At 41.1% G+C, this 24,116-nt stretch overlaps 1 protein-coding gene across 1 annotated transcript in view; it reads right to left on the bottom strand.

Annotated features, from left to right (window-relative positions):
* The window catches only part of LOC105511310 (chromosome unknown open reading frame, human C1orf168), a 100,897-nt gene that overhangs the window by 67,792 nt on the left and 8,989 nt on the right, over positions 1-24,116 (bottom strand). The window contains exons 2-3 of the mRNA XM_011941458.1: positions 4,350-5,097; positions 1,294-1,455 (exon numbers count right to left, since the gene is read on the bottom strand). Coding sequence (XP_011796848.1) covers positions 1,294-1,455; positions 4,350-5,097 — 910 coding nt within the window. The remainder of the gene's footprint in view (positions 1-1,293; positions 1,456-4,349; positions 5,098-24,116) is intronic.

Here is a 24,116-nt window from a genome sequence, read left to right as displayed (position 1 = left end):
ATAAGGAAAATTATCCCCATTTTATAGATAAGGAAGATGAGGCTCAGTGATTAACAAACCCAAACTTAAATAGCTAGTGAGTACAGAAGCCCATTTTATTACAAAAGACTTAGTACCTTTTTCTATGTTGTCTGATAAACCTTCTCATTCAGAGAGATTATTTGAGGGCTGAATTATTTAATGTTTATAAAAATCACATTTATCCTTCTTTGATTTGGAGCTGGCCATATCAGTAAAGTATACTTATAAGAGCCTATCTCCCCATATAGAATTTCCTTTTAGGATAAGACTTAAGATGACTTGTAGCAGTGGTTCTCAAAGTGCGGTCCCTGGACCAGCAGCATTAGCACCCTCTGGGAACTTGTTAAAAGGCGAATTATCAGGCTCCAACTCAGACCAACTGAACCAGAAACTGAGAATGGGGCCCAGCAATCTGTGTTTTAACAAGTCCTCTAGGTGATTCTGATGTACACTCAAGTTTGAGAATCATGAAGTTAGAGTCATTTAACCATGAAGTTGCCCAAAGCAGTTAAAACGAACAAAGACTGCACTAGCTCTCTCAGTGTATCTGCCATCTGCTGGTGCTGACGGTCACAGTAAAATAAATGTTAACACAGCAGTACATTTTGTCCCAAAGTGTATGTTCATCTTGTGTTTCATTAGAGCAAACATAAGCTAAGGCATTTAAAATGTCAGCAAGATCAGATTGTGGTGGGAGTGGTGAGGGATGAGAGGTGTTCCTTTAAATAGTAGAAGACACAAAATAGCACAGAAAAAATGGCTTCCAAAGATGTTTCAGTTTCTGGAAAGGATCAGAGGGTTGGGGGTTGTAGGCTTTCAACTAATTACCAAAAGCAGATCACAGAGGCCTGAGGCCACCACCCCCCACCCCGGCTAAGGATTTCAGGCCAAGTTCACACTGACTTTCTCCCTTTTCACTCCCTCCCCACTTCTCCCGCACCAATGGATTGTGTTGACAACACAGGTTTGCAGGAAACACAAAGGTTCCGTGACTCCCTGCTCAGCAACTTTTTGTTTTCTTCCTCTTGGACAGATTCCCAGTGATCAAATGCAGTGCTCTCAGGGGAAGTGGGCTGGTCTAGGAGCGATAAGGGGCCAATTCCCACAGAGACGTCATTTCGTGGGCAAGCTGCCACAGCCCCTAGATGAGAATAAGCAGCGATGGATGTCCAGCCTCATGAAAAACAGCAGCTGCATGGTCACCTGGGAGAAGATGTAGAGACGGAGGTGACTCCTTGTTGGCCATGTGTAGGGCCCTGTGCATTTCCTTACCTTCCCCTTGAGTCTTGGCAACAGCAGCTAGCTTCCTCTGAAAGGCCTGGAGGTTCACAATGGTAGGTCTTGAAGGCTTTTGGGGAGGAGGACCCAGGGAGTTGATGGAGGGCAGTGGCCTCATTTTGGGAAGGTGGTGATGTCTGACATCTGACTGTTTTTCTGAACACAGACAGTAAAAAATGTAGGTTATGATTATTTTCATATCACAGCTTGTTGGGTAAAACTGGTTTCCTTGCCTCCATCTCAGTCCTGTCCAATCTATTCTCCACCCAACAGTTCATGCCCTGATCAATACATAAACCTGATCAATTGCCATGCTGCTGCTTTAAGGATTTCCTCAGCATGAAATCGGTCACTCCATCTCTGCCATTTCTACATCACAAGGCACCCATCTGTGTTTCTAGATTCTTTGTTTGGTGTGTTATATGTCTTGCTTCCCACCACTTAAAGCCCAAATATTTTTCACATGCATCACTGGCTTCTCCATTCTCCAGATTTGATTTAGATAGCCTTAAAAAGCTCTCATATATCCAAAATTCTGTTCATGTTTTTCTTGGTTCTGGAACACTATTCCCTTTTTTGGCAAACTTCAATTCATTCTTTTTAGGCTCTGCTCCAATGACACCTCCTCTAGAAAGCTTTTCTTGATTTCTCACAGGAATCAAGGCCGGAATCAACCTCTGATTTGTATCCCTGTAGCACATTGTTAATACCACTACATCAATATCATGGCACATTGGAGGTACTGATCTCTGTTCCCATTAAACGTGGGCTTCTGTGGGTGGGGATGGTGTCGTATTGACCCCCCAGCACCAAGCACAGGGCCTCCCTCACAGGAGAGAGGCTGTGACTACTGAAAGGATTCTTCAAGCACTTATGACATGCAAATGATACTGGCTCTACAAAGAGGAATAAGAATTGATCTGGGATTTCCAGGGCTCATAGCCTAGGACTGGCTTCAAGACTGACTTCATGATATCTGGGCACCTGTGTCCTGGAATTTTCCAGGAAAGTTCCAATTTTATATATATTTGTCCTCTGCAGTCTTAAATCTAACTCCAACAGAAAGTCCAATATTATACATGAAAATCATATCTGCCCTTTACACTGAAAATAGCACAAAATCTTATGTAATCCAACTGCTTTGATTTTTGACTTATGTAAGACAGTAGTTGACTACATGGGCCATTCAGGCGAAAACTTAAGACGTGGCCTAGCATTTTGCATATACCCCTGGGAGACTTCCTACGCTCTCCTCCACAAGCTGGAAGGGAGGGAAAGCTTCCTTATTGCTTCACCCACAGCGGGTTACATCCCCAGAAACTCAGGCCCAAAGTTCCTTTCTCCCTAGGCTTTAATTACAAGTAGCATTGTCAAAAACTTAAGTCATTATCAAATTAGGTAGAAGACCTGTGAATATTAATTATCACTTACTAATTGGGCTTGGAGTTTTTACCAGGCACTGTGCTAAGTAATTTACAACCGTTATCTCATTTAACTATCTCAATAGCTCCATCTGGTAGATAATACATTCTTCTTTCCTTTCTCTCATCCCTCCTTCCCATACATCTTTCTTCCCATCTGTCTTTTCTTCTTCCTCATCCCTTCATCAATAACTATTTATTTACTATATTCCAGGTATTGTTCTAGGAAGTGGGGATAGAGTTGAGAACAAGAACTTGTATAGTCCTACCTTCACAAATTTTTATTCTAATAACAAGAGACTGATGATAAACGAGTAAACAAATAAACAAGATCATTACAGAGATCCATTAGTTCTATGAAGGAAATAAGGTAGGATGACAAGTGTGAACTGTTGATCATGAGGCAGTATACTTTATATAGAGAGGTTAGAGAAAGCTGACCTTGGAAAGTTTTTTGGAACTTAGGCCTAAATGCAGCTACAAAATCTTAAAGAAAAGAGTTTTTGAGGAAGAGGGAATGGCAAGTGCAAATGTCCCAAGGCTTGACAAAGCCTGTTTAAGGAACAGCAAGAAATCTAGTGTGTTGACCATGGGCAGAGAGCTAGGGGAGGAGAGGTAGGAGATAAGTCAGACACAAAACAGGGACCAGCCTGGAGGGCCATGAAGACCACAAAGCAAGTAGTTTAGATTCTATTCCAAGTACAAACAGAAACCATACAAGGTTGTAAGGAGATCCATCCATCCACCCTTCCATCCACTTAATCAATCATTCAACACATTTTTTTTTAGGACTTATTCAATCTGGCCTTTTTCTTCTAGGTGCTAGGGATTTGGTAGTAAAAAAAGACAGTCCTTATCTTTTTTTTTTTTTTTTTTTTGACAGGATCTTGCTCTGTTACCCAGGTTGAAGTGAAGTGGTACAATTTTGGCTCACTACAACCTCTGCCTCCCAGGTTCAAGCAATTCTGGTGCCTCAGCTTCCCGAGTAGCTGGGATTACAGGCACAGGCCACTATGCCCAGCTAATTTTTGTATTTTTAATAGAGACAGGGTTTTGCCATGTTAGCCAGGCTGGTCTTGAACTCTTGACCTCAAGTAATCTGCCCACCTTGGCCTCCCAAAATGTTCGAATTACAGGTGTAAGCCACTGTGCCCAGCCAGTCTTTATCTTTTTATAACTTACACAATACCAAGCACTTGGTGGCAAAACCAAGAGTTTGCTGATAGATTCAGTGTGTAGAATGAGGGAAGAGAAGGGAAATAGAGTATTAGGAGGATAGTTGTGTTGTTTACCAAGACAGATGATTGGTGACAGATTTGAGTTATAAGAGAGCACTCAGGCTCTAAGAATCAATACAGATTGCCTAAATTCATGCAACTTGTAAGAAGTCGAGCTAGGATTCAAATCCAAGTTTTTCCAAAAGCTATCTCACAAAGCAATTCCAGGAGATTAAGCACTTTACTCAAACCCAAGATTATAGTTTAGCAAATGGGCCTAGAATATCACGCTGAAAGTCTGGAGCAACATTACCCAGGTCATATACATAACCACTCTGAGTCAACAGGTTTTAAAATAGAAAAATATGATGACCCCTCCTAGCCCCTGTCCCATGGGGATCACATTTGTTACCTGGGGCCTGGCTGGCAAGCTCACACTCATAGATGGGCTGGTAGGTGCTGCTTGCTGGGCTCTTCTCAGGATGTGGGTTTTCCCAGTTCTTCCTGATATGATGAGAAATTACAAAAGAGGGATCTTCAGAGACATTAAGTAATATTTTGGGGGCCACCAAGTGCTTCTGGGAAGGAAGAGTATGGGCTCCTTTTGTTTCCAGCTTTTTCCTGGGGTCCTCTGGAGTAAGCCCCATGCCTTTTTGCCCTTCCAGATGGAAGGCCTTACTTCCACAGTTGGCAAGGAGAAGGGCTGATGACATTTCACTTTTCTGAGATGAAACCTTCTCCCAGTTCCAGAGTTTGTTTCTGAAGCTATTGGCCACCACTACTTTTTCCTTAGTGATTATCTCAACATTTGACTGAGTCACCTCTAACAGCAGAGAAGCCTTCTGTGAACTTGCTGTAGAACATACAGTGGACTTTCCCAGAGGCCCTGGGGAGCTAGAACATTTTGGAATTTCAGTCTTTTGAGCCAACTTTATTTTCTGAGGTTGAAGAGGCCGGGACTCACTACTGGAACAGTGTGGTGGGCGCTGCTTGTGGTTGGATGAGAGGGGTTTCCCATTGGCCAAAATTTGAGTTGACTGTTTTCCTCCAGTGTCACCGTTTGGAGAAACTCCTGCTGGGAGTTTAATAGGTCCTGGAAGAGGTGGAGCATCAAGATTTTGAAATTTGGCTCGAAGTTCCTTGAAGCTTCTTACCCCTTCCTAAAGCAAAGAATAATCAAACAAACAACAACAACAACAAAAACAAGTGTCTCATTATTCCAAGAAAAAAAGCCAGTGTGATTAGATCTCAGTGATCTCACCATGTTAAGGGACTCTAACTGCTGATACAATGCAACTGCTTCTGGGCAATGTTAGCCAGTAATGCTATTGTCTATATGAGATAGAATGAAAACACTATCTCTTTTTTAAACACTCCAGGGATGTTTAATTTTCTCACAGCATATAAAGAACAACTATAGATAGTACTAAAAACAGTGGAGAAACCCCTTGATACAAACTTTTGATGGCTCCCCACTACCTATAAAAATAAATACCATACGGCTTTATACAGAATTCAAGGTTCTTCACAATGCAGTCCCAACTAGCTCAAAAGATGGTGGAATTATGATCTCCAACCACAGCCAAACACAACTACCCTTAAACCAAACAGAACTGTTTACAATTTTCTTAGACCCTCCTACTCTCTATCACCTGGAGTTTGCTTTGTGTTCTTGCTTCACAAAATGCATCCCCATCAGCTTGTCAACACTTTTCTTGCACTTCACTGCCTACTAATCCATCAATATTTCACCTGGGGAACTTAATTCAATATGCAAAAAAACTCCATTGAGAAATGGACAAGGACATGAACAGAAAATCAACTACTGCATGTTCTCACTTATAAGTAGGAGCTAAACACTGAGTATACATGGACATAAAGATGAAAACAAAAGGCCCTGGAGACTATGAGGGGGTGAAGGGACGAAGGGGCAGAAAGGTTGAAAAATTACTTATTGGGTACTGTGATCACTACCTAGGTGATGGAATCATTCATACACTAAACCTCAGTGACACACAATTTACCCATGTAGCAAACATGTGCCTTTACTTCCTGAACCTAAAATGAAAGTTGAAAAAGCAAAAGAAAAGCTTTCACCTGTGGATGACAGACACAGCTAACTCCTTTCTTGTCTCCTTAGTACTTCCTTAGCTTTTTATATCTTGGCTGTTGAACTTAACACTATGGTATGGAAAAAAGAACAAACTTTGGAAACAGACCTATGTTAATATGAAGACTCCACTCTTTATCCTCTATGGAAATACTCTGGGGAACTCGATCTTCTCTCTAAGTGCCTCATAAAAATAAGTTATCAAACAGTAGCAGGATTAGGGCCATTATAAGTGAAATGTCCATTACAGTGCCTGACACATAGTAGGCCCATGATAAATAAAAGTTCTTTATAAGAGGCTAGATGACCCTCTTGCATTTTTAACTCCCCTTGGAAAATGATCTTGCTCTTCCCTTTAAATTCAGCTCCAATTTGGCACATGAAGATAATGGTAGTAATGGGAGCCCAACCTTTGTGGCAGAAGAAGGAGCATGACTGGGTTTATACAGTGAATTGATTGGCGGTCTGGCCAAGTAGGTGTAGGCTTAACTCCTGCTCCATGCTCTTCCTGCTGGTTCTTCTTCCTCCCACTAGACCACATTAGATTTTGTAAATGTGTTCTGTCATCTTTTGCTTTCATAGGAAGTAGGGTAATGTCTAATGGAGCCATTGCAAAAAGTAAGAGCCACTGTCCTCTCCTGATCATCTTAAAGGTTTTTAATTTCATGTACACAGACCATGTCCATGGCAGTGACTTTTGATTTTGCCAGCTTAGGAAATGTTGGGCGACCTTTTCTCTCTATATTTACAGTTGACTCACACCTGCCTTCTGAAGATTTTGGAAGGGAGGGAAATTGAACGAGAAGCATGAAACAAGTGTCTTGGAGCTTAAGTACATGCACTCTCCTTCCTTTTTCATATTTCTGTTCTCTATCTCTGTAACACACACACACACGTGCACATGCACATGCACACACACAGCCAGCAGGCAAGTTAATTCAACCATACTTTCTCTCCCCTGATGTGGCAGAAGCCAGCACTGGGCGTGAAATCAGGAGATCTGAGTGTGAAACTCTGCTTATCCATTTTCCACTTATGTGCCTTGGGCAATTCACTTCACTTTGTTGAGCCTTATTTTCCTCACTATAAAATGAAACTTATATTTCTGACAGCAGTTCGGGGTTAATGTAAGAATCAAATGAGATAACTGATATACACACCTCAGTGATAAATATTTTTGTATTGTGGTAAAATACACACAAAACATGTCATCTTAACCATCTCTAAGTGTACAGTTTGGCAGTGTTATGTAGATTCACACTGTTGTGCAACCAATCTCCAGAACTCTTTTCATCTTGCAAAAATAAAACTCCATATCCATTAAACAAGTCCATATTCTGTCCTCTCATTCTACACTCTGTCTCCGAATTTGGCTATTCTAGGTACTGTATAAGAGGAATCATAGAGTATTTGTCTTTTTATAACTGTCTTATTTCACTTATTACAATGGCCTCAAGGTTTAGCCATGTTGAAGCATGTGTTAGAATTTCCTTCCTTTTTAAGGCTAACTAATGTATCATAGTGTATGTATAACACATCCTGTTTATCCATTCATCCATCCATGGAGAGTTGGGTGGCTTCCATATCTTAGCTATTATGAATGATGCTTCTATAAACATAGGTGTACAGATACCTCATTGAGACCCTATGTTCAGTCCTTTTGGGTATGTTCCCAGAAGTGAAATTGCTGGATTATATGGTAGTTCTATTTTTAATTTTTGAGGAACCTCCCTTCTGTTTTCCATAGCAACTGCACCATTTTACATTCTCACCAACAATGTACAGGGGTTCCAGTGTCTCCACATCTTCACCAACACTTTTTTTTTTTTTACAATAGCCATCCTAATGGTTATGAGTTTGTCAGTGGTTAATATTTTTAAAGTAATATAATGATTATTTTCAGTTCTTCACTATTTGAAGCCACATGGAGAACTACTGTACAATGTTATTGCTTAGATTTTAGTCTCTGTAGGATTAATTAAGCAAAGCCCTAGTATGAAATAGAATTACGGATTTGATAACCTCCAAACCAAGGTTCTGTGCAAAGATCACTGGTTCAGCGGGGAGCAAACCTGATTATACCTGGCTCTCTACTCTTTCAACACATGTTCATTAAGTATCTACATATAGACCAAACATTGTTTTAGACAGTCAAGGGCTCTATTCTAATGTCAAGGAGAGACAGAAAATAAGCAATTACACAAGGTAATATGAGAGACAGAGTGCTATGTGGAAAATTAAGCAGATGATGCAATGGTGACTCAGTGCCTACCACTGATTTTCAGAGCTATAGTAGAAAAGTAATTTCTTCTCTCTAGCTCAGTCATACATCAAATTAGAGGTTGGACTGTGTGATCTCCAAAGCCCCTTCCAGCACTAATATTTAGATTTTATTTTCCTTACAATCAATGGGAAATAGATGTGATGCATTTTGTTTTGTATTATCCATCACCCATAGGTGGAAGTTCAGTTTTGAGGACATAAGGAAAACTGCATGAAGATGGTTTGGGAAGTGGCCATAGGGTCCTTCTGGTTAAAACCATGCTCCATTTTTCAGCTGCCACAGCTAGTTAGTCCCCAAATCCCACTGATCTGAACTCTTAAGCAGCCCATGAGCCTCTCCCTTCAATTCTTCCTCACTTACTGTTGGAATGACTTCTTCATGGTCTCTCTGCTTCCATTCTGAGCCCCTCTAATCCACCATTTACTCAGCTGTTAGACAAACCTCTTTAAAAACAAATCTGGTCATGTAAGTCCCTTACATGTTTTAAAACCTTCAATTTAGCCTCCCCAAAGCTTTCAAATAAGCTCAAATTCTTTTGCTTAGCACATAGGAGCCATCCTAATCCTGACCCTCTTAATGCTCCAGCATCACATTGGGCCTCCCCCCAACATGCTTTCTTCTTTCTAGCCTCACCAAATTGCTGACATTCTCCTAAACCTGTTTTGCCCTTTCATGTAGCTGTAACTTTGAATGTGCTGCCTGCAATGCTCATCTTTCTAATTTCTTGAACTAGCAAATTCCTGCTCCTTCAAAATTTAACTCATGTCATCTCAAAATATTTATTGGTTGCCTACTATGCATTAGGCACTAGGGTTACAAAGATGAATGAGGCAACCCTGACCTTTCAGAACTCAGAAAATGAAGGAGACAGCCACAAATTGGTTGTTTTAACATAATACAGAGAATTATGAGATGTATGGCAGAAAGTCTGTGGAGGGAACATAGAAAAGGGGCTTGTGATGCAAACCCGGTTGCCAAGCAGATTTCCCAGAGGGGATTCCCCAGCTTAAACAGTCAGCCAAGCAAAGAACAGAGGAAGGCAGTCCGGAGAATGAACACAGAAGGCACAACCTTGGAAACAGCATGATGTATACGGGAAGCAGCAGCAATTTCACATAAATGAAGCACCAATGCGTAGTATATGAGACTGGAGAAGAAAGGAGAGGCCAAGTCTTAATGTCATTGGGCTTAATCTTCATAGTGGGCGAGGAACTACTGATAGGTTTCCTGGTGAGCAGCTAAAGGCAATTTTTAACTGATTCCTGTTTCATGACCACTCTAGGTAGAGCAGCATCTCTCCTTCACTCTTTACCTACCTTACCCTGAGTATACACTGGCTCATCCAACCCTTTCTAGTGAGCCTTCCCCTAGCACAGAGCCTGGGAAGCTTGGAACTACCATGCCCAGGCACTCTTTCATCTGGAAATTTGCCCAAGAGAGGTGTCCAAAGCTTGGTAAATGAGCCCCTGAGGGTGTGGCCGCTCAGGGGATAGCATGTGCTTTGGGGAGCAGCTGTGGCAGAGGTTCCCGTGCTACGCGGTGGGTAGCAGCATCGATGGGTTCACATAGGAACTACCCCATTCCCTTAGCTCTAGCATATAAGCTTCTTACCAGCTCTGGAAATTCCTAAAATAGCTTATTGCAAATCCTTTTCCATTCATATTTACAATAACAAATTTGGTTATCTGTAAGAACAACAACAAAACACACTGGCTGATACAGCCTGGTTTGTTTTTCTTTATAGCACCTACAAAACCCAGCAGATGGTCTGTCTCCCTCCATCAGAATGTAAACTCCTTACAGGTAGGTACTTTGTTTGTATTTCAGTATTTGCCCACTGCTGTAGTGCCAGTGCCTCGATAAAAATGTGGTGAAGGAATGAATCCTTAATTCACAAGTCTTTCAGAACCCCTTTAAGACAGGGCCAGTGTCCTATTTATCTTGGTATCCCCAGCAGTGGCAGAAGTGACCCAGAAAATCCTTGGTGAATGAATGAATCAGTGAACAGATATTTAGAAAAGTTAGCTAGTTCACATAATACATGAACCGTAACTCAGCAGAATCTTAATTTTTTTCCTGTGTCATCTTTGTGTAAGCAGATTAGAATGCCCTCAGAAACAAATGACCTAATCACTATCATGTCAACAGACAGCCCTAAAAATAGCCCTGGAACATAGCCTGGTGCTTCTGGCTTATACTGGGCAAGCCTCAAATACCTCATCTGGGAAGTACAGGTCAAAACAATGCCAGAGATATTGTGGGAACAACCTGAGATAAAAGACAGTGATGTCTTCTAAACAGAAGGGGTATATCTTTTTGATATGGAAATTAACCAAGGAGGTAGCAGCCAAGAAAAACAAAGACATTGCTATTTCAGAAGAATGGAGAGACCACAGTAAAACTGTTAGAAGTCTGAATCTCAGCTCTTTAAGTGTAGCATTGTTATATTTAGAAAAATGTATTTAGTCACTAGGAAAAAAGACTCCATCAAACAGCTGCCTTTTGTTCAATGTTTATGTTACAGGAATCTAAGGAATAATGATAATAATAATAACAACAAAAATGGGCAAACATGTGATATTACCATATGCCAGGCACTGTTCTAAGCACTTCATATACATTAACTAACTTAAACCCATGTATTCTCAGAATACAGACAAGGATAGTGAGGCAGGGCCTATGTGGCCTGTCCAAGGTCATGCAGCAAGGGTCAAAGCTGGGAATCAAATTCATACAACCTGGCTTTGGGGCCCATATGACCTATTCTGGACTCCTCTAACCCAAGAATTTGCTTGGTGGGTCTAGAAACTTTTTTGGCTAATAATTTTCTAGAAACAAGCTAATACCTGATCACATGAGTATAAATGCTGTAACCTCCTCTTCTTGGGAAGATATTTTCCCCTTTGCTAGTTTCAGAGAATTGATAACTATATTTTTTTCTATCCTCATCATCCTTATTAACAACCCTTATACATGACGCTCTAATTAATTTCCACAATAACCCCACCAATTAGGCAATTGTTACTGATCCTGTTTTATAGATAGACTAACAGAGAGATTAAGTAACTTTCCCCAGTTTATATAGAGAGTGATGGGCCGGGCGCGGTGGCTCAAGCCTGTAATCCCAGCACTTTGGGAGGCCGAGACGGGCGGATCACGAGGTCAGGAGATCGAGACCATCCTGGCTAACACGGTGAAACCCCGTCTCTACTAAAAATACAAAAACTAGCCGGGCGAGGTGGCGGGCGCCTGTAGTCCCAGCTACTCGGGAGGCTGAGGCAGGAGAATGGCGTAAACCCAGGAGGCGGAGCTTGCAGTGAGCTGAGATCTGGCCACTGCACTCCAGTCCGGGCGACAGAGCGAGACTCCACCTCAAAAAAAAAAAAAAAAAAAAGAGAGTGAACAGGAATTTAAATTCAAGTCTGTATAACTCCATGACTGCTTTTATTTATTCTGCAATAAATATACAAATATATTGACAAATATGCCTTTCTTATAAATTTAGCTCTAATTTAAAATTCTTCTATTAATTCATAAAAATATCATAATCAATTTTGTATATGTCACATTTACATTAGAGATTATGTTAAAAATGTAGCTCTAATCACACCATTGAAACAAACAAAAATCCCAGGAAGCCAATTTGCATTGGCTTTTAAGACACTTTCTCAGACTTTTTATTATTTACACTGACATGAGCAAAACATTTTACTTAATATAATTGGCACAGTTTAAAAAATTTTAATAAATTATATGGCCATTGTGACCACATATCTTGGATTTTTCAAGGTACTTTTGATTCAATGTAATTTAAGAGATGATGAGAAAATGCAGAACCAAATAACAAAACTCAGTCTTATATCCTTTCAAAGTAAATTTGCAAACGATAATAAATTCTGTGTCAAATCACATGTTTTGATCTCTGCTTTATAAAGCATGGCACAGACAGCTGTTCCGTCCTCTCCTGAGTTTACACCTGCTGCCATGGGCTCCTAGGTAACCCTCTCTATGTTACCACTCTCTGCCTTACATCTACAATGGCATTCATTGCATCTCACAGCAAGCTGCCTTGGACAAGGACTGCAGGTGCTCGATAAGTTAACAGTGACTTGGTAAGTGAATGTGGTCATAAAAATATACATAAAATAAGTTCCAAAAGGAGAAGATACTATTTCTATGCACATTTCTTAATTGGAAAATAAAGGTTATCTCATTTCTGAATGTCTGCACATTGCTAACTGTTGCCTTCCACAGGGAGAAACAATGGCAATGTCAACGGCAACGGTTTATCACAAGTCTGAACATTCTCCTGTGGTAAGCAAATCCAAGAGCCTTAAGGAATATGTAAACTCAAAATCCAAGGCAAAGAGAAGTCAGCAGAAGCCAAGAAATTATGAGCCCAGGAAGAGAGGCAGTAGTAGCTGTCAAATCCTACCTAAGATGGAAAGAAGTAGAAGTCGATTAAATATAGCATCTGAGTCACTCTTCATGAATAAAAGAGCTTCAATTCAACCTTCCCTACTATAAGAGCTATAATAATGGTGAAACCATCTGTATTTTTGGTACCAATGATTAATTCCTATGAAGGGTTAGGAACAACAGAACTGAACTGACACCGCAGTTGTTAGTGAAGGTTAAAGCTTAAAGTTAGACAGATTTAAATCTTCCTATGTAAAGGCAAAAAAAAAAAAAAAAAAAAAAATCATTGTTCCTCCATTATCTGTCAGGTCAAATGAGTACTTTTCATCTCCAGATTGGGTGTGAGCAAGAATACCAGCTTTATTAAATGTGTGACCTTGAACAAGCTACTAAATCTCTCTGCATCTGTAAAATGGGGCCAGTAATACCACATGGGGCGTAAGATTTCAGTTAAGTGTTACAAAGTCCCTAAGTGCCCAGCCCCTGGCCAGTGCTCTTGGTGAGACTGTGACTCCTCTAGTTGCAACCACATATGCCACCTGCTGTCCCTTAGCCATGATACTGCCCACTGCAAACTGCAAAGGCAGCCTAGAGTCTTAATGGTCCTCATACACCACATGCTTTCCTCACCTCTATACCCCATGCATTACCACTAATGCTGCCTAAGCCCCCATCCCAAGTTAGGCAGTAGTAAGCCAATGACTCGTCTTCCCCTAAAACATCAAGACAGTGAGACTTACATCCCCATTTACCTTGGTCACCATGAGAAAATGAAACTGGTCTGTAACAAAGGGCCTTATTCCCCACAGACTCAATTGAATCCCATTTCTCACCCTTCCCTGACCATCCTAACCCTCAGTCTGCAAAATTCCTCATGTCCTCAATCTCTTCTATGAACTTGCTCTCTACCTTTTTGCTCTAACTCAAACTCATCTCTCTCCTGAAGACATGGCTCTTCTCGTGCTCTCGCAAGCATAGCTTTCCCCTTCCACACTCCTATCTATTCCTGGGTCAGAAAGTGGAGTAAAGTGTTTTCTTAGCTCATCACTACTGCTTTCAAATTATTTTTTCTTCCTCAATAACGCCAACTCCTGCAAATGGCTTATCGAACTAAACCTACTGCTTTCCATTGATGCCTTCCACAATATTCCTGATCACTCCCTTTTATTTATTAAAGATTTTAGCACCCAGCTCACTCCTCTCTCTCTATTACTACCTTCATGACAATAAGCAAATTCCAAATCCATGCAGATAATCTTTCCAACACTTTGGCCTCATTTCTAATGATCTCATCTTTCACCCTACTTTAGCCACTAATTTCCATAGATACACCTTAGACCCTGCTATGAGTAATAAATGAACCATCTCCAACACATGAATTTCAAGTACCCTACACCTGGACACCCCCTCTCATCTTACCCACTTGCCTTTTCTGGTGCCCCAACTCCAGCAATGCTTTAGCCTCATGGGCCTTAACACTGTTTCTCTACTATTCCCTCCCATCTTCATTTCCCTGTGTACCCAGATTGCATTTCATAGACCATCATGAGAATCACTCTCTGGAATACATCTTAATTCTTGCCTCTCTCCCACTCACAGTTACTTGGGTACGGATAGAAGGCATGAAATGTGCCTGGAACTCTAACCTCAGTTAAACATTCTTCCTACTCTTTATTTGTACCTGAGGCAGAATTAAACCGAGGGTACCTCCTATCTACTTTGCAGTTTTTAGGGGCTGGAATTGTCTATTAGAGTGGGAGCATGCAGAAACTAGGAGCCCAAGTGAAGGAGTTAGGACTTTATTCCACAGGCAATGGAGAGCCTCTAAAAGTTGTGAGCAGGAGAACAAGACAGTGGGCAACTCCTACTCATTCCAGTCTCATGCAAAGCGCTGCTTTCCCAATCCTCCTGGCTTCTTCCGTGGAACAAGGACCTCTCTCTGCTTACTTCTGTCTTGGTGCTTATCACATTCTATCTTATCATAACTATTTACTGGTGTGCCTCTCCCACTAAACCTCACCTTTTTCAATACAAGGGCTATGTCTTTCCATCATTGTATCTTCAGCTGATAGCTGGACTTGAGCAATTCAAAACATTTAATCCCCATTTAGTGAAGGTAGTTATGCAAGCAATTACCTAACTATAAGTACTATGCATGGAATCAATGAAAATATAGTGAAGAATTAGTTTAACTTGGCCCATTCAGGAAATCCTTCCCAAAGGAAGTAAGATTGAAGGATGAGTGAGTTTCCATTGGGGAGAAAGGGGCTATGAAGACATTTTAGGCTAAAGGAACAGCATAGACAAAGGCATGGAGGTGTGCAGGTCCATTGTATTTTCAGATTGGAGCAGCTAGAGTATAAAATGAGTGGAGCAGGAGGAAGAAAGCCATTATTCTTCCCAGGAGCCTTCAAAAGTTTAGGGCCTTCAAAGCCTTCATTCAACTAAGTAGTGAAGAATCTCAGTTGCCTTTTCAAGGCAATAAGAGAGGAGGAAATATTTTGGTGCGGGGAACCCTTCGGTTGATTTGAGATCATATCACTTTGCCACTTTCTTGTCTGCAACTGCCTACACTCCTTGTCATAAGGGCCTTTCTGTTCATCTATCACCAATTACAGGGCCATTAGAACTTTCATACAAGAATTCCAATAGTACATTGACATCAACACAATCATCTTCCTAGCATTAACATGAAAATGTGTGTGTTTGTACCCTCTCTATAAAACCCCTTCTATCCATTTCTTTCCCTGCACAAGAGCTCAGTCTTCATGTCTTCCTCTTTCTTTGAAACATTGCTTGGATTCTTTCAGATTTAGTTTTCATCGCTAATTTAAGTCTATAATCTTTACACAAAATCCTCTGACCAGATATACTTTGGAATTCAAATTTTTTCCAATTTTAGAAAGGTAATATATTACAAATTCTGTATATGTAAACCCTAGTGTGGTCTGAGACAGCATGCATGTCTGAGACATCAAACATGTTACTATTTCTGTAGTAAAATATATTAATGTTCATATAATGCTAGATAAATAAAGATCATAAATTGTCTCATGTTGTTTCAGGCAGGCTTTTGAAACCAAAAAAGTTACGAAAAATTAGTGGGTTTCAGAGCTTATTGGATTTTGGAATTGTGGGTAATGAGATCATGAACTTTTCCCTATCCACTTCCTCACTTTTTTTTTAAGAAAGAAAAAGCAAAAGCAAAATAATTATTCAGCTCCAGGTATAATCAATGGTAGCTGGACTGATAGTTATTCCTTGGTTCAGCTGGCTGTCTTCTGCTACTTAAGATTTGCAATCATTTTCTAACTGGTAACCCAGCCCCACACAAAAATGTTGCAGGGATCTGATGGCTCTGAAATACAATTCCATTCTAAAATGTCACTCCATTAAAAATAGAAATAATAGTGTTTCACAAGTATCTATCAGTTAAAGTGCTAATTCCTTCACCTCCTTGATCTGGTGCCAAACCGCCACTACACGGCTTTATGTTGCAGTCACGTAGAACTCCTGGGCTCCCTCTAGTGTAGGTCTTGTTTTCCTGCATCCCATCACAGCCCATGCTTCACCTGCCATCTGGCATGTCCAGAATGTCTTTGCACGAAATCTACTGTCCAAATTTTACTCATTCTTCTAGGCACAGCTTACATGCTTCTGCCATCAATGGCCTCTTCAAAACTTAACCTCTCTCTCCTCAGACCTCTTCTGGTAATGGTTCTTTATCCTGGCTGTGCATGGGAATATACTGGGGACTCCTGAGCCTGGCCCACTGAAACAGAAGTTCCGGGGAGTCCATATTTTATGAAGAACCTTGAGTGCTTACTGGGTGGCCAGCTCAGCACCTGGTTCAAGGAATAGGTTTGAAAACATGTCTTCTAGCACTTCATCTGCAAATCTCTTTTAGTCTTATGCCCCTTGCCACTTTCCATATCCTCCTACAATTATTCCAGTAGATGCTTCACATGCCCTATATTCCAAGAACTCCTTGAGGTCAGGTAGAAACACATACTCACCTTTGTAGAGCCCACAAGTTCAAGCATGAAAATTTACTCCTAGTAATACCAAACTAACAGCGAATGAAATGAATAACCTCCAGAGGGGATGATCTTTTTTTTTTTTTTTTTTTTTTCAGACGGAGTCTCGCTCTGTCACCCAGGCAGGAGTGCAGTGGTGCAATCTCGGCTCACTGCAAGCTCCGTCTTCTCCTGGGTTCACGCCATTCTCCTGCCTCAGCCTCCGGAGAAGCTGGGACTACAGGCGCCCGCCACCACGTCCGGCTTTTTTTTTTTTTTTTTTTTTTTTTAGTAGAGACGGGGTTTCACCGTGTTCGCCAGGATGGTCTCGATCTCCTGACCTCATGATCCGCCCGCCTCAGCCTCCCAAAGTGCTGGGATTACAGGCATGAGCCAACGCGCCAGGCTGGGATGATCTTTTAAAAGGCTTTCTTTGAGAACTACAAATTAATTTCACGCCAATGACGCATCTCAAGGAGGGTTCAGGCCGGGTGCAGTGGCTCATGCCTGTAATCCCAGAACATTGGGAAGCCAAGGTGGGCATATCACTGGAGGTCAGGAGTTCAAGACTAGCCTGGCCAACATGGTAAAACCCCATCTCTACTAAAAATACCAAAAAAAAGAAGAAAAAAAAAAAAGAGAGAAAAAAATTAGCCAGGCATTGTGGTGCATGCATGTAGTCCCAGCTACACGGGAGGCTGAGGTGGGAGGTTGGCTTTCACCCAGGAGGCAGAGGTTGCAGTGGGCCGAGATGGCACCACTACACTCCAGCCTGGGTGACAGAGTGAGACTCTATCTCAATCAATCAATCAATCAATAAAGTGCAGGTTCAATCATGCCACTCCTCTGTTTAAAACCTTTCAATGGCTCCCTGTTACCTTGTTGGTAAATTATACATTCCTTAGCCAAACACATAAGGTCTTCTCTGATCTTTTCCTGTCTACATCTCCAGCTTCATTTCCCACCACTTCCTGCCTCTAACTCACCCCTCCAGTAAAACTGAACTGCCTCTGTGCATCTGCTGTTGCCCCTGCCCCGAATGCCCTTCCTACCTTTATTTGCCTGGCTAAACATATTCATCTTTTGAGATTTAGGAGTTGCCAATCCCTCCCAGCAGCCTTTTCCAGTTCTTAGGTTGGGCCAAGCGTGTGTACTTGCTCCATTTTAGTACCTTCTGCTTCCCTCTGTCTTTCCACTTATCTAATTTTATTGATTAAAGTGATTTACATGTGTCTGCTTTACCACACCCCACTCGCACATATGAATCAGACTGTGTTTTTTCACTTGTGCTTCTGTCTCTGCGCCTAGGCACACAGAGAGTAGATGGACAATATGTGTTCTTTTGAATTAAACTGAGCATATTAGAAAGCATTTGTTGTATATTTGTGGCTGGGGTAACTGGGGAAAAATTAGGAATAATTCTAGATAAAAGAAAATGAAAGGTGCGTTGACTTATTATGTTAATGCATTTCCAGGCACTGCATATAGCAGTATGTGTATGTTGCCTCAATTACCATAATCCTTACAATTGGCTTCTGAGCTGTGCCCCCGCCCCATGACGATGATGACAAAAGTCAGGATCAGAGCTTTCCGAAGCTTGCCGGGACACATAGTAAATGAGTGCTAAGCCACGGTCTGAACCCAGCCCTGACACCAAAGCCTGTTGATTCGATTTGGCTGTGTCCTCACCAAAATCTCACCTTGAATTCCCAGGTGTTGTGGGAGGGATGCAGTGGGAGGTAATTGAATCATGGGGGCAAGTCCTTCCTGTGCTGCTCTCATGATAGTGAGTAAGTCTCACGAGATCTGATGGTTTTATAAAGAGGCGCTCCCCTGCATGTGTTCTCTCTTTGCCTGCTGCCGTCTATGTAAGATGTGACTTGCTCCTCCTTGCCTTCTGCCATGATTGCGAGGCCTCCCCAGACACGTGGAACTGTAAGTCCATTAAACACCTTTTCCTGTATAAATTGCCCAGTCTTGGATATGCCTTCATCAGCAGCATTAAAAAGGACTAATACACCTGTGATGTTTTAAAATCAACTCTTGACTATACAACATGCCTTTTCCTTAATAACGGTGTTTTCCCTCATCTTTTCCAGACTCATCCAACAATTATTTGTTGTATGCCTACTACAGGTAACATAAATGCATGAGGCAGACACAGGCCTTGCCGTCCTGGGGTTCACAGTCTCATGGAAAGGATGGACACATAAACAGATGATGGCAACACCTTAAGGTCCCTGATGTGATGGAGCAGCACCAGAGGCAGGACAGGGAACACCTAACCAGACTGAGGACAGAGGGAACTTCCCAGAGAAAGTGAGACAGACATAAAGAACAAATAGGAACTTGGCTGTCAAAAGGGGGAATGAGATTATATTAGGTTGGTGCAAAGTAATTGTGTTTTTTGCCATTGAAAGTAATGGTAGAGGAGATGGCATTTCAAAGACCTGAACCTGAGAGAGTCTGGCATATGTGGGTTTCTGCAGTGGGGAGTGTGGCTGAAATGTGACATGAGAAGGAGAAATAGGGCTGGGGTGGCCCCTTGAAAGATCTCACAGGCCACTAGAAATAAACTTAACAACACAAATTTACATATTTATGGTTCCAACTTCCTTCCCAGAATATACTGGGAGATCATGAATATCAAAATGATATTTTGTAACCTTCAAATTCTGTCACTCAAGGCACAGGCCTATAGAGAACTCCCAAAGTGAAGTGAAAAACAAAGGGAGATAACTATTCATTGCAAACAAATGGGGTTTATGATGTATTTTAGGAAATCAGCCAAAAAAAAAAAATGCTATGGGCTTGATATTGCTTCAAGAACTAAAACTTAAGCAACATTTAACTGCATTTTGTGGTGAGAGTAAGGGTTTCAGAAGAAAACTTGGGCCATATATACCCTCAGGTGCCAAGTTCAAAATGTAGCTTTCAGCAAAAGGCTCAAGTTTAACTTGGTTGGCAGTCTGGGGATCAGGGCCTGAAGTCAGAATTTATGATCTCTGCAAACATGCCAAGTCCTCCAACAACCCAATTACAGCCCATCCCTGATTACATGCCCCACACTCACTCAGCATTGCAACTTGGGGCAGGAACAGGAGGCTTCACTAGAAACTGCCTGCCAGGGAGCTGGAAAAACCAACCACAGAGCGTCCTTATTTGAAAGGGGTTCCTGCTCTCCCTGCTGCCCTCTCCTGCTGCAGACAGAACAGTCACTCAGTGTCTTTTAGGTTTATGACAGTTTTATTTAAAGTGCAATTTAATGAACACTGAAAAAAGAAGGGTTGAATAACCTCTTTGAGCCACTTTATTGCTTTTACTCCACAGCTATGATGTAAACTCCTCAGTCGATGTGGCCATTTTAATTTCTTAGATTTGTTTTCTATATTACAGTCCCAGCTGCATGAAGAAACAGTAAAAGAAATCAGAGACACCATTCTAAATGCACTTGGGACAGGTTTTACAGGTGTTAGATGTTTTTGCTTTTTAAAGAAGATAAAGGAGCCCCTGTCTGGTTTTCTGTCTATTCAGGAACCTATTTCTCCAATAATAGCAATGGAAGTCATTTTTAAGATCTGGAGTGCCAATCATTATCATCATGCTCATCACTCTCGCCTCTGCTACTTCCATGTCACCCATTACCACACCCCACTAATTACTGAGCTTGCGCCACTGAAGTAGATGCAGTGGCATCTACAATTCTGAGACAGAACCTTGGATTCTTCTAACAACCCACCGAGATTGGTAAGCATTGGTATTACCATTTTATAGATAAAGAAACTGAGGCTTAGAGAGAAAATAAGTTTAGCTTAGGGATTGAAAACCATGCTCTGGACTTTGGAATCAGATCTTCTGTGTTGGGATCCCTGCCCTTTCACTTTCAGCTAGATGATTTTAACTTTTATTCCCATCAATAAAATGGCAACAATAATAGTATTCACTGTATGGCCAATTAATTTAGACAATCCAAGTTAAGTGTGAATCACAGTACTTGGTACATAGTATATTTTCCAGAAATGTTAGCTACTTATGATTATTATTGTCATCATTATTATTACTGGTGTTGTCAAAGTTTGCATTGTTGTCAAGAAGTAAGTTTGGATTTAACGAGGTCGGATTCCAATACTCAAGATTGTTTTATTATACCACACTGGGTTAGGCCCTTTTCATACATTATTTTGTTTACTCTGCCACTATACAACATTAAAGAAGTGATGAACTCCATTTTACAGATGAAGAAATTAAAGCTGGAGGGGTCAAGTCAACTTACTTGCCTAAGATCAAAGAGCTAGTAAATAGCAGAACTAGACCTACTGACCTCGATCCCCTAGCTCTTTCTAGCATACTCCTACAGCCTCAATTCTTGGCTGTAAGCAGTCAAGAAATGCAACTAAAGGGTGTTTGAAAGACCCTTTATCTGGGACAAAATGTTTTCTGCCAAAATTGATGCTTGACAGTCTTTCTGCTTTCCAAATATGTATTCTTCTAATCCACTCAGTAAACCTCAGGATCTTCTTTACTCCAAGAACTTGCAAAGCCAGACCTTCTTGTGAGAAATGTTTACAGCAGCAATTAGTTACACACCAATACCTGACAAAGACTCCTGGTACCAGCTCCCAATTTCCTTCACCTTGGGAGGTTGCCAGCTGCGAGGGGCCAGCAACACATTCTGCGGCCCAGCTGGTTTCTTAGGAAAGAAGCAACCTTGGCCCTTTGGAGAAAACCATGCACTGATGGCTTTAAAGAGAAACTGTGTACTGTTGCTGCAGTAGAAAAGCATTAGCTAGAAGAGTCCTGAATAGATCTGTATTCTAAGGCAGTCACATTATGTCTCATCTCCATCTGTGAAGTGGATATGCTGGTTTACAGCAGAGATTTCACTAACGATCCTTGCATGGAGAAGAAGCTGAATGATGGCAATCTCTGTCTAGACTTCCTGCCTTCCTTCTCATTAATTAGCTTAATCAATAAATGTTAATCCTCTATATAAGATATGAACCCAAGCTACCAAGTTGTACATCTATTATGTTGTTACACACACACATACTCATATATAGATATAAATATAGCATATAATAGTTCTACATCACTATTCACATTGTGATCACAGAGACCATTCTCACTGGCCACCATGTAAACAGCACCTATTGGAGTTGTGCAACTCAGTGGCCCCACTGCAGATTTCAGTGGTGATAGTGGTGAACAAATGTTCTCTGTTCTCACAGAACTTCTAGGCAAATGGATAACTTTAAAGGTCTACAGAGATCATTCATTCGATGCCAACTATGTACGAGGTAGTGTTCTAGACATGTGAAAATGCACTGTAAATTGCAAAACATAATATAAGTATACTATTAACAGCTATTTTCCTCTTATCTCTCCCTCTGAATATTTTTTTTTTCTCTACCTCCAGTCTTACCTTTTCTAGTTCATCCACTTCACTAGATTCGCTCTTTTTTTATTCCCCCTTGGGTTTCCTAACATAGTGACCAAAGCAGAGAAGACACTGAATATTTGCTGGAGGAACGAATGCCTCCATGCTTTTGCACACATGTCACTCTCTTTCCAGAATGCTCTTACCCATGTTTATTGTCTGAAAAATGTTTGTTTTACTTGACTCAACCCAACTGCAAGTCCCCGAGGAAACTTTCCATCAGGAATGCAGTGAGGGGTGGCCACTCCCCTGTGCTCCTAGAGCTCCTATACCTCCTCTACTGTGGTGTTTATTACACTCTAATTGTTTTTTACATTCTTCCCCTTCCTCCCTAGACTAGGAGAAACTTCAAGTACAGCAATAGGGTTAAGAACATGGGCTTTGGATTTAAAAGTCTTAGGGTGAAATCCTACCTCTACGAATTCTGTCTCTGTCACCTTTACAAAGCTATTTCAGTTCTCTATTTTCCTACTTCCTGCTGAGTGAAATGGGGATACAGCTTTTCACATCCTAGAACTGCCATAGACATTAACCTTGGCCTGGTGCCTGACACAAAGCAAACCCACAATAATGATATTCTGATGAAGATAGTTGTGATGTGGATAAAGAGAGAAGAGAGAAAGGAGGAGGAGGAAGGGGAGAAGAAAGAGAAAGAGGAGGGGGAAGAGGGAAAGAAGGAGGAAGAGGAAGACAATGATTATCATGATGATCATGGTGATTTTTAGTGATGAAATGACTGTGGCAGAGTACATGTTCAGTAAATATGTTCAGAATTAATCAACCTGATGGTTTCAGATGGAAAAATTGAATCAGTTCTGTTAGATGGCATTTTAGTTTCCAGTAATAGAAACGCTCCAATTTTGCCTCCTTCTTCTGCACTCACAGACATGAACTCATTCCATGAAGTTTTCTTGGAGTTTTCACTCCAGTCTGCATCCCTTGGCTCTAGTCATTCTGTGAAACTACCCTATGAAGTTACCCTCTTCTCCTCACTCCCCTCTGTTTCCGAACCCAGGCTAGCTAACAACGGGCACAGGACCCACTCTGTAAACATTTAGTTCTGCTCTGTTTAGACTTAGACTCAATTCACACACCCATTTTCCACTCCCTCCCAGAGGCTACATTTTTCTCTCAGCAAAATCTGAAAAATATCAAAGAGGACTTTAGCAAGACTTTTCTTTAAATAAAGGGCTAAGAAAACCAAATGGAGATGGCCTTGAGTTGGTCATATGGGCACTGGGTCAGATTTTGTTACTTAGCTAAGAGATGCCAGTTTCATGTAAAGAGCCAGAATAATTGAAGGGCAAAATGCATCAGGCAGTGCTGCCTGAAACACACAGCTTAATGGAACATTAACAGAGATTTTTCTTTGGGTTAATTAACAAGAGGAAATAGTAAGACTCTGATGTCGGGTGATACTGTACTTTTCCGATTTTTTGGAAGGGAGTTGTTTTTTGAATATATTCCCCCTTTCCATGATCCTTCATATCCTGTGTGTTTCTCTATCACTGTATTTACCATCTTTTATTATCAATATCTATTTACTTTTCTATTTCTCAGTAGATGGTGAATCCTTCAGTGGATATCATCATCATCAACAGCAGCAGCAGCAACAGCTAATACTCACTGAGCACACGTATGCACTGGGCATGATTCTAAGTGTTCTCTATATATTAAATCATAGAAGCTCTAGGGGAGGGACCATCATCAGGCAGGTAGGCACTTCCATGGAGAATCAGAGAGGTCAAATAACTTGCCAAAGTTCACACAGCCAAAAAGTGGTAGCACTGGGATTCAAACCCAGAAGCTGAAGCTTTAAAGCACACATTCTATAAGAGTTCCTCTCTCAGAAAGTCTAGAATAGTGGTATTGTAACCAAGAAGTTTAGCTTCAAAATGCATTTTAAAACTTTT

The sequence above is a fragment of the Colobus angolensis genome, unplaced genomic scaffold, assembly GCF_000951035.1.
Source record: "Colobus angolensis palliatus isolate OR3802 unplaced genomic scaffold, Cang.pa_1.0 Scaffold102, whole genome shotgun sequence".
Classification (NCBI taxonomy): Eukaryota; Metazoa; Chordata; class Mammalia; order Primates; family Cercopithecidae; genus Colobus; species Colobus angolensis.
This window is presented reverse-complemented; position numbering and strand designations above follow the sequence as displayed.